General features: G+C 34.4%; 1 protein-coding gene and 1 long non-coding RNA gene across 2 annotated transcripts in view; both read right to left on the reverse strand.

Moving 5' to 3' along the window:
- Positions 1–1,416, reverse strand: part of LOC137389957 (receptor-type tyrosine-protein phosphatase T-like) — a 49,631-nt gene extending 48,215 nt beyond the window's left edge. Inside the window, exon 1 of the mRNA XM_068076161.1 lies at positions 1,389–1,416. Within this exon, the coding sequence (XP_067932262.1) occupies positions 1,389–1,416 (28 nt within the window). The remainder of the gene's footprint in view (positions 1–1,388) is intronic.
- A 3,010-nt stretch (positions 1,417–4,426) lies between these two features.
- On the reverse strand, positions 4,427–14,145 carry LOC137392665 (uncharacterized). Its single transcript, XR_010978232.1, has 3 exons — positions 14,077–14,145; positions 9,199–9,290; positions 4,427–4,494 (listed from the first exon to the last, which is right to left on the reverse strand). It is a non-coding gene; the product is annotated as an uncharacterized lncRNA (long non-coding RNA).
- Between the last annotated feature and the right edge of the window lie 2,430 nt (positions 14,146–16,575).

The following is a 16,575-nucleotide window of genomic DNA, read 5'->3' on the forward strand; positions in this document are numbered from 1 at the left end:
AATAGCTTATCTACCTTTCAGAAAAGACTGAGATTATTTTGAAAGCTGAAATTAGATAATAATGGGTTTTAAGATACCCTTCTATATCATTCTAAATCGGACTAAACATCCCTAACTTCCGTTCCTAAAAAGCTAGCATGTGTCACATATTTATGGGTGGAGCTTGTTGTCCCGATTGTGTTGTTTTCGAAACCGATATTAAAACGCTGTAAAAAAGCCTTTATTACTTTGAAAGTTAGTGGATCAATCTTTATTTTGAGTGCAAAATCGGAATCAGCGTGTCTAATCTATCTAGTATATACGATAGAAGTTGTACATGGCAGTTATTGTTTAAGTATATAGATATCATCGAACGACTTCTTACAGTGAGGTTATAATATGTTTTAAAGGTACGCCAAATGTCATAGCCAAAGTACATGCAAACACTCTAACATCAAAACAATTATTTGAATGATTATATTAAAGACTCTCCCAAATATATGTTATAGCTAAATATTAATATCATTTTAAAGAAAACATGACAGATGAGCTTTAAAAATTCAATTAGTTGTCTCCACCCTCAATTGATTGACTCATAGCTTGTAGGTGTTCCATGTCTCATCAACTCAATATTTTTGCTATTATCTTCCAATAGCTCCTACATAATAATTTATGACTAAATGATATTTGTAGAAATGATAAAACTTAGACCATTTATACACTCAAACTAAATTGAAAAGTGCCAGGCTTCCATATTTGTAAAGAACAAACATGCTGGTTCAAGATATTTTTAAGTACTAAACAGTATTACGTTGCAAAGCATGTATTACATTACATTATAACATGTATTACAAAGTATTATATAGTATTACATTGGTTCAAGAAGTTTTTAAGTACAGTAATTAATTGCACAACAGTAAATGTTCCAAAACTATTATTCACAAATCATAATAATAAAATAATAATAATAATAATGATTATTATTATTCTCCAACTATCAAATCGATGAAGAAGGAAACGTATTGAAAGCAGAAAGACACCGCATTGTGTAGACTATGCGGAAAGAAGGAAGAAACTTTTTTCTATCTTTTTATAAAGTAACCAACATACAACAATAGTACTGGGATGTTCTGTAACAATGAGCGTAAAATAACATTCTAAGAAAACTTTTTCATAATGTTCCATAAATGTTATCTGGTTATTACTATTGCATTTTGTTAAAACAACCTCGCAGAAAGATTTTAAAGAACTTTGCTATTGAATGTCTGAGCATTATTCCATGAAGTTACTTTGGAATTTTTTAGCATAAATGTGCATATAACATTGACATGCAATGTAACTGGAACATTATCGTGCAGCATCATTTCTACCCTCAAATTAATGTCTAGGCAAAGTTACAGGAAATTTACTTTGGAATGTTGGAGTGTAAACATCCATATAACATTGACTTACAATCCAATGTAAAGGGAACATGAGGTGCGACATCATTTTCACCTTTAACTGAATGTCACAGTAATGTTACAGCAAAGTTATTTTTAATGTTTAAAAATCTGTTACCTGTTTGAGAATCTGTTTGAGAATCTAAGTCACTGCTACATGGATGTACCAAATAACAGTGATTTGCAATGTAAAGAGAACATTATCGTGCAACATAATTTCTACCCTCAAATGAATAATATAAAATTTTTCTGACGATCTTTTCCCATTAATGTAGTTTAATAGCATTTCTATTGTAACCTTTTAATTTTGCTAGTTAGCTGGCTCTTTTAGAACTGCTCTCGATAGCTTAATAAATACACTGGCAACAAATCTTTAAGAAAATAAGTTAACTTTAGTTTTACTACTTTTGCCAGAAACATAGGACCTTTTTTGAAGTTGTCGCCCTTTGATAATGAAAGATTATTTTAAATTGGATGAAATCAAGCAAATTAAAAGTTTTATTTATGTTTTATTACAAATACATATTTAAGCAAAATAATTTAGGACAAATTATGTTAATTTTAAACGATATATATAAAGAAAAATAAAGGTCATTACAAATTTCAATTTTAGCAATTCATTGAAAACTAGGTTACAACGAAGGTAAACTTTATTGAAACTCCATTAATGACTAGGTTTCATTAGTGCTTTTGTTATAAATCACAAAGGATTTTTATAGCTATACACGTGTTTTAACTGCTCTCTATATTATTATTCTTGTCGTTATATCATGCTACCATTTGTGCATTTACTAACAGTACAGCTTGAGGAAGAAGTGTTGTAGAAAGGTTATGCTCGGGACATTATAGTAATGTTGTACTTAATTCACTAGAGGAGAATTCTGTGAAACATAATCAGAATGTTTAAGTGTCTCCACATTTACATCCCACTTATCTTCTGCATGTAAAGTTCTTGAAATGTTAGCTAATATCTTTGAAGCAACATCATGGAAGGAGTGTTTGTGGAATATCATGTAACATTCTTCCACTATGGTGGGAATGTTCAACAAGATAATTTGCTGGATGATCCAGCAATGGATTTCCTACAACGTTGCTGGGACGTTAAAAGGTCTTTACAAATTATATTGTGACAACGATGCAATAAAACGTCTCTAGAATTTTTCGGAATCTCCCTCAAATTTTCTAGGAATATAAAATTGTTAAATGGGAAGATAGCGGCAACAGTGCACAAGAAATGACACAATGGAGTAGCAAGAATAGTGCATCGGAATCTATCTAGACAGTGTGGGTTCAAAACATCTATGAAGTGGTACGACCACCAAAAACAGTTATAGAGAATGGGAAAGCAAAATTATTATGGGATGAGCATTCAAACAGATCATGTGACACAAGCTATAAGACCAGATATAGTATTACAGGATAAGGAGCTAGACCACCCATGGCTGATTTATATGGTTGTACCAGGAGATGGGAGAGTGAAAGACAAAGAACAGGAAAAGGTGGAGAAGTATGAAGAAAAGGAAGAAGTAAGAAAAGCTGGAGAGAGTTGAGGAAGATCTAGAAGACAGCTGTGCTGATGGTACCTATCGTGGTTGGGGCATTAGGTGCCCCACCCCTATAGTGGCTGGGGCATTAAGTGCCCCATCCCTATCGTGGCTGGGGCATTACGTGCAGTCAAAAATCTGGAAGAAGAGCTGACCAAACCTAATGTTGACAAAGTACATGTAATTCCAAAAGTGCAATTTGCTGCATTGCTAGGATCGGCTAGAATACTAAGGAAGGTCTTAGATCTCCCAGGTTAGTTGTTCTGACCCGAGTTCCAAAGATACCAGCTTCAAACCACGCTGATCTAACTAACAATAATAATAATAATAATAATAATAATAATTATGGAGGCAGATGACATAAAACAATGCCATGTAAAGAGAACATTATCATGCAACATCATTTCTGGAAGAAGAGCTGATCGAACCTAATGTTGACAAGAAGGAAATTTCAAAAGTACAATTTGCTGCACTGCTGGGATCGGCTAGAATACTAAGGAAGGTCTTAGATCTCCCAGGTTAGTTGTTCTGATCTGAGTTCCAAAGATACCAGCAACAGCTTAAAACCATGCTGAGCTAACTAACTATAATAATAATAATGATAATAATAATAAGGCATAGACTGAGACTGAATTCTTCAGGAAATGATTGCAAGCTGATGCAATAATAAGACACTCACTCACAATTGAGGGTTTCTATAACATCAGGTCAAGGTAGGTTATGTAGTAGGGGAGGCTGGAGAATTTGCAACAAAAAATGCATTTTTGGGTATAACGTTTTCCTAAAATATTGGAATGTAGATAATCATAAAGGATGCAGAAATATGTTTTACATAAATGTGCCAAATGCCAATTCTGCTGGTTGTATACTTTGGAAAATATCACAAAAGTATTAATTGCATAATTGGTTTGTCAACATGCCCTGGTAGGGCATGTTGACAGATGAATTATTTCTGTCTGTCTTGTCTTTTCAATTAGTTGAAACACCCTATGGGGCACGTTGAAATATCCTTAGTTTTCATAGTAAATTTTAGTTTTAGAGTTGTGTTTTCTTGGGATGCCAGTTATACACACCTGTAAACTTCTCACTATGTTCAGGGTTAGAATACCTTTAAGCATGCGCAAGCAACTTCTAACAATAATTTATTCAACAATAAAACACTAGGAAATATGCAGTACTACTATATTCACGTGATTATTTCCTTAGTCATTATCACTGTCATGCTACATCTCCAACATTTGAGTCCATTCGTCAGGTAGAATTGTGTCGTTATACGCATCAAAGTCCTCGGAATCAAAAGATAGCTTCATTTTAATGCTCCCATAAAACATCCTTATCTGCTCCCGTCCATTGCAGTGCTGATGCAACATTTCTTGAAGGAGTTTGCAATCATATCTGGTTTCGAACCCTTCCAGGCCTGCAGGATCTATTGACACACGGTGGCTAAAGAAGGAGCTTTGAGGTGTCCGCCATGAGTAACTGGGTGGTCTCCAGATATCATCCAGTCTTTCTACTTTGCTCGCAGTCTATCTCTGTAGGGATTATTTAGTGAAACATTTAGCTAAAGTTTTGTCGATTTTAATCTTGAAACATCCTGGCAGTCAGATTACCTCAAATGTCAAAAACAATCGCAAACGATAGAAACATACCGATACTATTTGATAAAATCTACTAAAATTTTGTGTAAGTTTATCTTTAACTTGGTTACATTGTCTGAACACACAAAAATTACGTAAAGTGCTGCTTCTCATGTCCTGTTGATTTCCCGAAGGTTTTTTTCTCTGACTTTGTTGACCAGCTTGTTCCTAGCCATATTAAAAAACATTGGAGTTTCATCCATGTTTCCAACATTGTTGAGAGATAAATTGTGCCACTTGCAATGTTTTATGATGAATTGTTGAAAGGAACTAGTGTCACATTCCAAGTCTTTGGGTAGCTTTGGAGCAACTTTGGAGCAACTTTCGATTTTTGATGCAAAACTAAATCTGCTCTGCCAATCGCGAGACGTTTTGAAATTTTGACTTAACTCACAATTCTTCTTGGACCACTTCATAGCACCGATTCGAATGATGTTCCTGGTGATCATGAAACCACATTTCTTTGTTCCGTTACCAAAAAAGCTAAAGAAGCTCCTAGTTTTAGCTACTGACATTGTTTTTCTTCTCGCACACTTAAATCGTGGAATCATCTTTAACCTTTTGAATACCGTTCCCGTAATCTGACGGGCTGAGAGCGCAGTCTCAGCGTACCAAACCCGTAATTGCCCGTCAGACCTGAGTCTTTGATACGTATTTTTTAAATTCATTTATTTATTTTAAAAATGGCACTTAAATTTTTAATTAATATTTTTAGGAGTTTTAAAAGATATCACACTACTATTTTGAGGCAATAATTAGTCCCTTCTACGCATGTGCAAAAAGAACACGTTGTTAGAAGTTGAACGTTTTTTATGAAAAGCTGATCATCATGAACGGACGCGATATTTGAGGCGCTGCTAAAAAGATTCGTTTACAAGAAGATACCGACTGGTTTGAAAGTGAAGAAGAGGATTTTAGACCAGAAAAATGTGAGGAAGACGATGAAAGTAAAAAAGAAAATCAACAGAATGATTTGGATTGCGAAAGTGAGACTGAAACGGCCGGCATTGAAACGGCGAATAATGGCGAATATCAAAGAGGAGCTGATTTAAAACCAAAAGAATTACATTTTGCTGACAGCCTGGCAGGAGTACAAGTTTGAATTCTTAAACAGGTAAGTGTTTTTATTATTCAAAGCTTTTTAAACATCGGCCATGATAAATGTTTTATTTAACGAAACGAATAAATATGGCCTTCAAAAACATTGCGATGCTTCGGAGCCTGTTGATGATAAATATTTGGCGAGTTGCTTGTTTAGTTTTGCATATAGGTATTTTCAAAAAGCCTACTCTATTGCCTTACTGGTCCACATTCCTTTATTATCTATGCTGATTTTTAATCAGTTTATAAATTGAAAGAAAATTAGAAGCAAGTTTACACTTTATTGACAATTTTGAAGACCCTGCTGGCAATAAATTGTTCAAATTAAAAAATGTTTTTGCCATGACATGCGACTGGTTCTATCCTGTTTTTCTATCTGATAAATTTATATTTGTAGATGAAAGCTTGTTGGCATGGAAAGGCTGGCTCAGCTTCAGACAGCATATTCCATTTAAAAGATCTAAATTTGGAATTATGTTATTTGCTTTCCGTTGCTGTCTCTGGCTATGTGCACCAATTGTCTGTATACATTGTCGATGAGCAAGCTGAATGCACTGGCAGCGGAGTCACTTTTGGAATATCTCTGTGCGAGTCATGTTTTGATCCTTACCATGCTAGCTAAATTTATTTAGAAATGGTATTTTATTTAGTTTCTGCAAATGCTTCACTGATTTGTATTGCTAGCTTTTGTACATACATTTGCTAATCTATTGTATTATTTGTGCATTGATGTGCTGTATTTGTTCCACACTGCCATCTTCAGAGCAGCAGTCTAATCAAATAGTTCAGTTCTCATCTTGTTCTGCAATCTAGCAGTCCATGATTTGCTGTTTCTGCTCATAAATGTTGCTTCCTGTCTTTTGCTGCTTCACCAAATGTGTGAATATAGGCTCACGACTCAATTCTTCTTGCACACATCCAGTTAATCTTTGCTGCAGCACACATAAATCTGTGCAATGACTTTAGATGCAAATTTTTTACATAAATCTAGTCTCAAGAAATGCATAAAAATTCAGAGCAAAAAATTGTAACTGCGCATATATAGATGTCTAGCTGCAAAGTTTTTGCAAACTGTAGAGGAAAAAATCTCATTCTGCAGGAAAAAGTCTCAGCTTCCAGATGCATATTCATTTGCAGTTTTGTACCAATTTGCACGAAAGTTGGAGCAACCTTGTCGGATGACTGTCTTGCGCTGCTTATGGACATGGCGTCTCGAGCTTTTCCAATGGCGCTCCCGCTATACATCGGAGCTCATAACTCCGCTTTCAATGCTCTTGGACGACTAAATCTTTTTGCAAATTGTTGTGAACATATGAATTCATGCAAGAATTACTTATACCACATTGCCAATTGCTTTCAGTGAATATAAAATACAATTGAAAATGACGTACTAACGCAAAAAACTCGTAGCTTCAACGAATTGCGACTCTTGCAGGTAAGCAAATGCAAGCTAACTACATTAAAAAAGTATCAGCTTGTAGAGAAATTTCTCAGAATTCCGATGCATGTTAATTTATGTAACTACCTCAAGTTTGAAGAAAATTGATGCAGTTTTTACGCAGTGGTGTCGAAGGCTCAAATCGCTACAGTAAATGCACTGGTACGCTGGGGAATTTCCAGCCGTAAGCCTGCGGTCGCTAAAGGGTTAAACTATTCTGAGCTTTGTCCACTGACTAACTTGCTTTTCCTTAATACCGAAAACTGCAGAGGCATTTCGTTCATGGTAGTTTTGTAGCATTCATCGGTAGTTAGTTTCCAAAGCTACCTTTACAACTTTCAATTTAAATGCAGCTTTATACAATACAAAATACAAATTTTGCAGATACAAAATTTGCTAACTGATTTGGTACTTGACTCCCGTGGTTTGCTGAAGGCTTAACTCTTTTCTGATAAAGGTGAGAATACTCATTGGTGAATTGCCACCTCATCAGCCAATGTGTGTGGGCGACAAACAGAGACAGTAGATTTGGAGAATGACTCACTAGGTTGAATTATGTGCGTTAAACGAATGGAAAAATGGAATGTGTGGCTTAACTTGCTATATACCAGTAGCTCCAAATACCTTCAAACCTTCAAAGTTTGGGGTCTGAATTATACACAAGGATTTACGGCAGGTATAAAAACTTGAGGTCGTTTAAGGTTTCTACGTTTTAGAACTGGCATTTAAAACAAGAACGTTTTTAATTCATTGAGCGTCCAATAATTCGTATGCACCCCTTCATGTTGTAAAGTATAAACACATTAGCAAGCTTTAAGTCATATTGAAAATAATGCTTACCCCGACTCAACAAAATAGATGTTTGAGCGAAACTAATTATCAAGTGTGAAGTCTGCTGATTGGCTAATCTATGGAAAACCTCCAAAAAATTCATATTGAAGGAATTATCAAGATGGTGATGGAGTGGCTGATTGATTTTGCATAGTCTAGCTAACTCTGACTATAAAAATGCATTTAACTTCAAATACAGTAAAATTTAGGAAAATTTTCATTTGTTGAAACACTCAAGTAAAACCCTCAAGGTCACCACGCTATGCTTTACTTTGATAAGTAAAATTGATAAAATTAGACAAAATTAAAAGCAAGTATTTTGTTCATTATAGTAATATGTGATCTTTTCCTGCTTAATTTTTGTAATTTTAATTTCATACTTTTTGCACACTTTCCATTGGAGCACGACGCTTAGTGATGTGCAAAATATATCTTTTTTTACATTTTCTAAAGGTATCATGTTAAAGTAGATTGATGATTGTATAATTTGTTGCCAATGAATATAGGTCAATCCACTTCGTCGTCGCTTTATCTCACGTTTTGAAACCATTCTAAGGACACTCGTGCAGAAATGTCAGCAAAAACTTACTAATGTGTTTAAGAAAAATATAGAGTCACCCCTTATGCTATGGAAAAACTTTCTATTAAGTAGCTCAGAGGAACACGCTGCTACCTACTAGTTCCATATAACAGTAATAATTATCGATGGACATGGTAGAATTATACAATGAACAGTTAGGGAAGTCGATGTGAATTTCAAAATAGGTTTACTCGGTGAACCATATTACTGGGTGAAACATTTTAAAAAGAGTAACGAGTAGCTACAATACTAACAATTATGTGTACTATGTCTGAACAATTAGTGAAGAAAAGATTAATTTCAGGATGAGATTGTTTAAAATTAAAGGAGAAACAATTTTACATAAATAAACTTGTAACACTTTAATACTTACAACATATAGTTGTTTATCGAATAAAGGAACAATAGAGAATTGAACAACTAAAACCAAATATAGTGATACAATGGTTCGATCAACATATATGGAGCCAATTAGTACAATTATCAGCTGTATTGATACACAGTAGACCAGTTAGCATAGTCAATCTGAACTACCAACACTAACTAACATAAAGATCGTGAAACACTAATAACGTGATTGGACAATCAGATGACCTAAAACATACAGTAACCAATTGATATACAACAAGCAAATACTGTAGGATCTTACCACCAGAGACAGCTGGGAGAAGAGATAACAATAACCACAACATAGTTCTTTGGATAGAAGGCACCTTCAGATAAGAAAGTTTAGGAATAAACCTGGAAATCAAAGATGATATCAGTGTGCAAGTAGACATTGTTGATTAACATAATTAGTAGATGCATATATCAGGGTTGTTTTCAGTTCAGCTGGTATATTGAGTTGCTGTTCGATTTTAAAGTTTGCTCTACAGAGAATGTAGGATATATATTTGGTGCCAAACTATACCATGCTGATGACTGTCTATAAGCATACTTTGGTAGAAAATAGATCACTGGTACATACTTAGCATGCACTGCCTTTTAGCTTGAACCAGATTGTGTTAACATCAAAAAGGAAGTCATGTAAGGAATAAAGCAACATTCGCTCTTTTGATTAAAATTCAGTTTAGAAAAACTTAATTTTGTATTCATAATTTTGGCTGTAAGCAAAGATTCATGATACAGGATACTCCGATAGCGTTTACAGTCATACCTCTACATACGAGTGCCCCAACATTCGAGTGCTCCAACATACGAGTGCCCCAACATATGAGTGCCCCAATATATGAGAAACTCGAGATACAAGCCGATTTTCTAGCAAGTTTCTTTCTTGGGATACAAGTAATCTTTGAGATATGATCATACGAGCCGGTTCTCGATGGCTACTACACTATATGACCAAGTGTGCGCGAGGCCACTTTGGAGAACAGCATCGCTCGGTCTTTCTTCTTAAATCAGTTTGACAATTAGAAAAAAGTTTTTAAAAAGTTGGCTAAAAGTTATAGTGAATGGGACGCAAAAACTGCTCAACCGGAAACCGATACTAAAAATACGACAATAAAATTAGAGTCTTGTAAAAGATTAAAACTTAGCTTCAAGTGTGTGTTTAGTAACTTACATGTAATTTCGTTGAAGCTAAATTCAAAGTTTCTATTACGTAGGGTCACAAAAGTTTAGTGGATTAAACTCAAGTCTTTCTCAGACAGCCGTTATCCACAACATCTGTCTCGAAGGTAAAACTCCATATAGTGGTATACATAATAATGTTACATATTATTGCAGATCATAACAACTAAACTAGTATTGTAAGTACTTAATTACAATTAAAAAATGTTTTTCCACTGTAATATCCTGTTTAGGTAATGTTTTCATATTATGGTAACAGATTAATTTGTACTTAATGATTTTAGATAGGAAATAGCGCCATGAGATGCTAGTAAATTGTATTACAGTTCAGTCCCAGAACGCATTAGGCTCATATGTTGAGGTACGACTGTACTTCCTATAATGTAAATTCCACATACATGTAATGTAAAGAATTTATGTAAAATTCTTGCTTCGTACTGCATAAAAAATTCCATACAACGTATAAAGGGTCAAAACGGAGCAAATTCTCAAATGTGATTTGAATCACGAGAATCTCATACCTAGCTTTAAAAATATCGGTTTCTCTCTTACCGTACTCGGGAGAGAAAACTCCCTATATAAGGCTCGTTCTCCTATGCATTTATATTAGTACCAAGGCAATCTAGTTTGCTGTTAGAGGTCATCAGGTGTGTCGACAAAGCACAAAAAACAAGTAGCCACACGATAATTCAGAAATACTTAAGGTGATCTAGTAGTACAGTCGTTGGAGTGCCGATATACCAAGCTGAATGTCACGAGTTTTAGTCTCGCCAAAAGTTATCTCTTATCCTAATATCAAGCACTGCTCTTAATACTTATCGTAAAGATATATTTGTGTTTCACTTTATTTTAGCCATATCAAATATTTTTCAATTCTTTTCTTTTGCAGAAGAGACTTTGCTCTCTAGAAAAAATGAAAAACCTGATATAAATTAACATTGCAGGTGTGCGCTCTTTTTAATTTACTGTGAAATTACCATAGTCATGAGCAATAAACTGAGTGAAATTGATTAGACAAAGTAACAAGACTTGTCAATACAAACTAGAGTTGCCCTGATTTTGATATCAATGTCGATATGGGTGTTTAGTATCTGGATCGGACAATCTTTACTTTAAAAAATCTGAAACTTCAGATACTTTTTAAAGTTCAACTATTTAGCAGAAAATAGTATTTTAGCTACACTAATAAAGATCACCAACTGAAAGTTCCTTACTCTTACACAATTAATTCCAGACCTACCACACTATTTATTTCATGTCCATAGCCTGATCAACATGAAAACAGCTGAGAAGCCCTTGCTTTAGTCAGGAAGTAATAAAAAAGTGTGATATTTCCTAATTACAGCTATGGGATTTATTACAGCCATTCATGACCAAGGTAACAAAGAACGTAACAAGAATGCAGTGGAATATTTTTATTTCCTTGCGTTATAAAAGTAATTTGAGCAGACGATCCATAAAGTTATCTATCTCTCTGTTAGTCCTGACTATGAATAGTTTGTTGGGTTGATCTCATTTGGTTTGGTTGTGATGGTAATCTGTTTTTTCTCTTTTATTTTATTTATTTATACATTAACTTTAGAAGTTTATCTAAATAATTATGGTTCTATAAATCATTTAATGAACAAATTCTCTGTGAGTAAACTATTGCAGGGCTCACTATAAATTAAAAAACCGCTGTTCTTATGCAAGTGCCGTTGCGTTGTTATTTCAGTTTAGATGCCAGTAAATATAACTGAGAGAGTTTTATTCATTTTCAACCATCCAGAACCTAAATGTACTGTTAATAGCATTAATTCTATTACTACTAATGCTCTTATATTTATTGTAAGATTCGCTATTGATTCACCAAGATTGTCCAATTTCATGAATAAATAAATACAAATAAATACATTCATATTTATATTTTCAACACAAAAGATCTGAATCGATATCTGAATATGATTAATTTTCAATATGAATCGGTAGATCGGATCGGTATCTGAATCGCCAGTTGAGTTTAGAATTGGGGCATCGCTAATACAAACCATTAATACTACAGTTACCGCGCAGTCTTTAAATTAACAAAGTTAAGTCTAGTTTTTCCTTTTAGAATGGCCAAAGGAGTAACTTTACGAAGATCCTAGAACGGATTAAGCAATTTAAGAGCCTTCAGGTATTTTACTATTCGTATGACGTAAAATCCTTATATAACGTAAAGGTTCCCAAAATAGATTATTTACCTTTATCTACTAATCAAAAAAGCTATCTACTGCACTGATATAGCAAATAAGCTAGAGCAGATCGTAATTCACAGTTGATGGCAGCAATAGCTCCATCTTGTCAGGCACAATGTTCGATCAAAGCTTTACACACAAAATGAAGTTTTTCACCATGTAGGATTTCCCGACTAAGGAATGCATACTCCACATAACAGTGGTAGCTATTAATAGAATGTAGGCTCATAATACAATCACCTGTCAATGGAGAATTGATGAATTTGAAAACAATTTTGTTCAATATTCCTGAGGAAACATTTTGAACAGAGTAACTATTAACACTACTACAGCTACAAACAGCTAGAAAAGTATCAGTGAATTTAAAAGGTGACTTGTTTAATATTCCTGAAATGAGTTAATTTAGGCAGAGTAAACCTTATAACAATAACAATAAGATGTAACATGATGTCTGAACAGTCAGAGGAGGATAGGTGAATCTGAAGTTCAGTTTGTTTAATAATACTGAAGAAACATTCTGAACAGAGTAACCAGTAATGCTACAACACTAACAATTAGATGTGATTTATGGCAAGTCAAAGAAGTGGCTTATTAATTATTTTAACCACAGCGCAACAACACAACAACACAACGATTGTGGCAATAGCTACAACACATGCATTAAGATGTGGTACAAAGTCTGGGAGTACATTGTATGTTATACACACAGACATGCATGACTTCTTGAACATATATGAGAGTATAAGTTGATATGTGGATTGATGTATCAACCTGTTTTGTTATTGTACGCACAACAAACCCTTGAGCAGATATGTGAGTAGAAGTTAGTACATGGGTTGATACCAAATTTCATCTCCATTGTACACATAAACAACCATGACTACATTACATATATGGGAAAAAAGTTGGCACATAGATCCATGTATCAATATTCATTGTACACTTGAACTTGCATGACTCTCCTGAACATAGATAAAAGTACAAGTTGATTGATCTATTAAACCTTATAGACATTGGTGCAAGGTTATGATGTCAACATGGCACGTATATATGTCCAGGAAACTCTAACCAATTTATTAAATTATCGTTCTTTAGCAAAGTAGCAATATTATATGTCTATTATATTAATACTGTTGCCATTAACTACAGCGGTTGCCTTAATTGGATAAATTTTTGCGAAAGAGTTGTAGTCAGGAGTCATCTCTTGCGGAGTACTTCACTATTCCAAATATGACCATTTCATTAACGTCTGGTTGTATTAAATTTCGAGCAAGAGTCTTTAAGAAATTTCATTTTATTACGCTATTTATTAAGTCACCTAGATGTTGATTAACTCTTTCTACAGCCTTCTAGTACAGTTTCCACCTCAAATTAGTAATTAGTCTTTTAACTGAAATGAATGTAAATGCAGGAAGCTAACATACATGAAACCTTTGTTCATAAATGAGCTTGTCTATTTTGATGCAGATTATAGTATGTGAACTAAAACAGTTAAACCTCGTTTTAAGATCACATCACGTGGATAAAACAGTACTTCTTTACTTTTTCAAATTTAACAAACGCAAAGGACGCAAATAAGCGTCTGTTTCTTATACTATTACTCTAGTCCACGATACGCAACGGGCACACAGCCCAGTAAACTGACACGGCACATCACAGAGTGTAATGCATAGTATTTTGTGAACCATGAGCAACCTCCCGAATCTGAGTTGCTCAAGTTTAGTTTGACTAATATAACCTACCTTGAAGTTCAGTCGAAAAGAGTAATAATCCATCAAGTCAGAATTATCAGCAGTCTAAATACATGTAATATAGCCCGGTTGCCAGTAGATTGTCTGCGCAAGTTGCCAGCGTACGGGAAAGTAGTAACACCACGCTACCTGTTTCACTTCCTCAGTTCAACGCATTTATTGAATTCTCTAATGAATACTGTTATACCCAAGACGGCCGTATTTCAAGATTTACCGGAGAAAACGTTCATACTTGTGAAAGATATTATTTGATAGTTTTTGATAAGTTAAAGATTTTAACAATAATTTTTTGTCTGCTATTAAATAAATTTAATTTATTTTTAGATTATTTATACTAGCTAAGTTAAACTTGTTATGATAAAAATCTAACTCTAAAAAAGATTTTGACCCACTTTTCCTTCTGTTGGTCAAAGCTTATGGAGCTACTCAATAAGGAACTGAGCGGCTAGTCATAATTGTGATTTTTTGTGACAAGCTCATCAACTGATTACACTAGCAGGCTTATGTTTATCCGTGCTAAATATGTTGTCATTTCCATTCGGTTTTTGCGGTAGGTTTGTGGCCTGACTGACGTCTTCAGTAAGAATAATTAAATCTCCTTGCATTGGTCTTCTAAAAGCTTGAAAATGGTTTCTAGGCTAGCCAAGTCCTATAGACCGGTTTAACACGAAATGTAGAGGGAAAATGCAATGATATTTGAAATGGTAGTCATAGCTGAAGAATCATGCCACATTTATGCCCTATATTGGTCTTACTATATACGCCGATAGACACTAATGGGCAAAGGAATTCCACCCTTGTGCAATTCAGTCTGACACACAGTTTCAATATCCACAGGTGCACAGGAATGTATTGCAACTCCACGAACTTCATTGATAAGGTCATCTAACTTAGAGCACACTCATGATCTGAATACATACCTGAAACAAAGAAGTTCAGAATCATGAGCTTCTCCCTAACACTAAGTCATCATGAAATGTCTTCTAGAATATCAACAGCAAAATAGGATAAGTAATTATAGTTGTGTGGTTTTACAGTAAACAGTTGTTACTGAATTTCATGTACAATTACAAAACATATGACCTAATAATACCTGGCAGCTACTATTAGGTGTCAATGATGTCCTTGACTTAACATTGTACTTATAAGTAACAAACTACACCTAATCTACATTTGTGTTTGGCAGCCTTGGTTTGGAATAAGTTTCCAGATTTATTTATTCTTACACTGTTTCACCCTCTCAAAACTCCTGGAATGGCGAGCACGTGACTTTTACACTGATAGCGATAAGTAATGCATGCGCCATATTGGAGAGTTAATTTTGTACTAGCTACGTATGTAAACAAACTGTGAAAATGACAGGAATGTACATGTAAGTGTTGAATGGTTATTATTCCCTTGTTTGTTAATGACCACTCCTCCTACACAATGTTTAGAGTACCTGATAGAAGAAAACTTATTTATAACAAATGGAGTAGGATATAATAAATGATAAGTGGGCGTAAATGAGGTTTTAGTAGACCATACTATTTATACACGCTATAATTTGTATTACAGATGCATAAACCCAGTAAATGATGTATTCAGGCAAATAAAAATTGTTCCATTATATTACAGATTATATTCCAGACGCATAAACCGTAATGGAAAAACTTAGCACATTAAGTAATTCGATAAAAACAACACATACACATGTACTGCGAAAACAGAAACTGTTTTCAAGATTTAAGTGATAATAGCTTATCAATGTATGATATGTAGCGTATAATACAGTATATCTGTAAAAGACATTTTGCAACAACTAAAACAAAAATTAAAAACAGTTGTAATAGAGGACAATAAAAATAATGCAAACAAGAAACTGCAGGAATTAGAGTAATCAAATGATTAAATCTATTAAAAAGATATTTGTATATCGCTGGATATTGAACCAGGTGCTTCAGAGTTTCTTAGAACTAAATCAGATTAGAAATAGCGGCACAACAACAGCTACAGGTGAATATCAAAGTGATTACATTGTTACTGTCTTTTAAAACGTACTGAATTAGTATTCTTATGCCGAAAAGATGCACCTTGCAATTTGAATGCACAATTTTTAGCATAATGACACCGTTGGAGATCATAAAACGACTGAATGAGGTTTCTCATCAATGAAGCACAGTGGTTGAATATGCCATCTGCTATGTCCATAAGGTGTTTCCCAAGGCATAGCACATCACTAGATCCTACACTACTGATAACATACACTGCACAATGGAATGGATCTGGCTTTGCATTAATACGAAAGTATCGATCGGCAGCTAGAAGGATCCGGATGACACCGTCTGATGGATGCACAAATCCTCCATTGTTTTGTAGCTCAAGTAGAGTATAGAGATGTCGGTACTGGATGCTTGACTTAGTGGTAACCAGCGATTGGTGGCAAGTGTCACATGACAGCACTTTAGTTAGCTTTCACACAATGTAGCCAGCCATATAGGCTATACTGTT

The sequence above is a fragment of the Watersipora subatra genome, chromosome 1, assembly GCF_963576615.1.
Source record: "Watersipora subatra chromosome 1, tzWatSuba1.1, whole genome shotgun sequence".
Classification (NCBI taxonomy): domain Eukaryota; kingdom Metazoa; phylum Bryozoa; class Gymnolaemata; order Cheilostomatida; family Watersiporidae; genus Watersipora; species Watersipora subatra.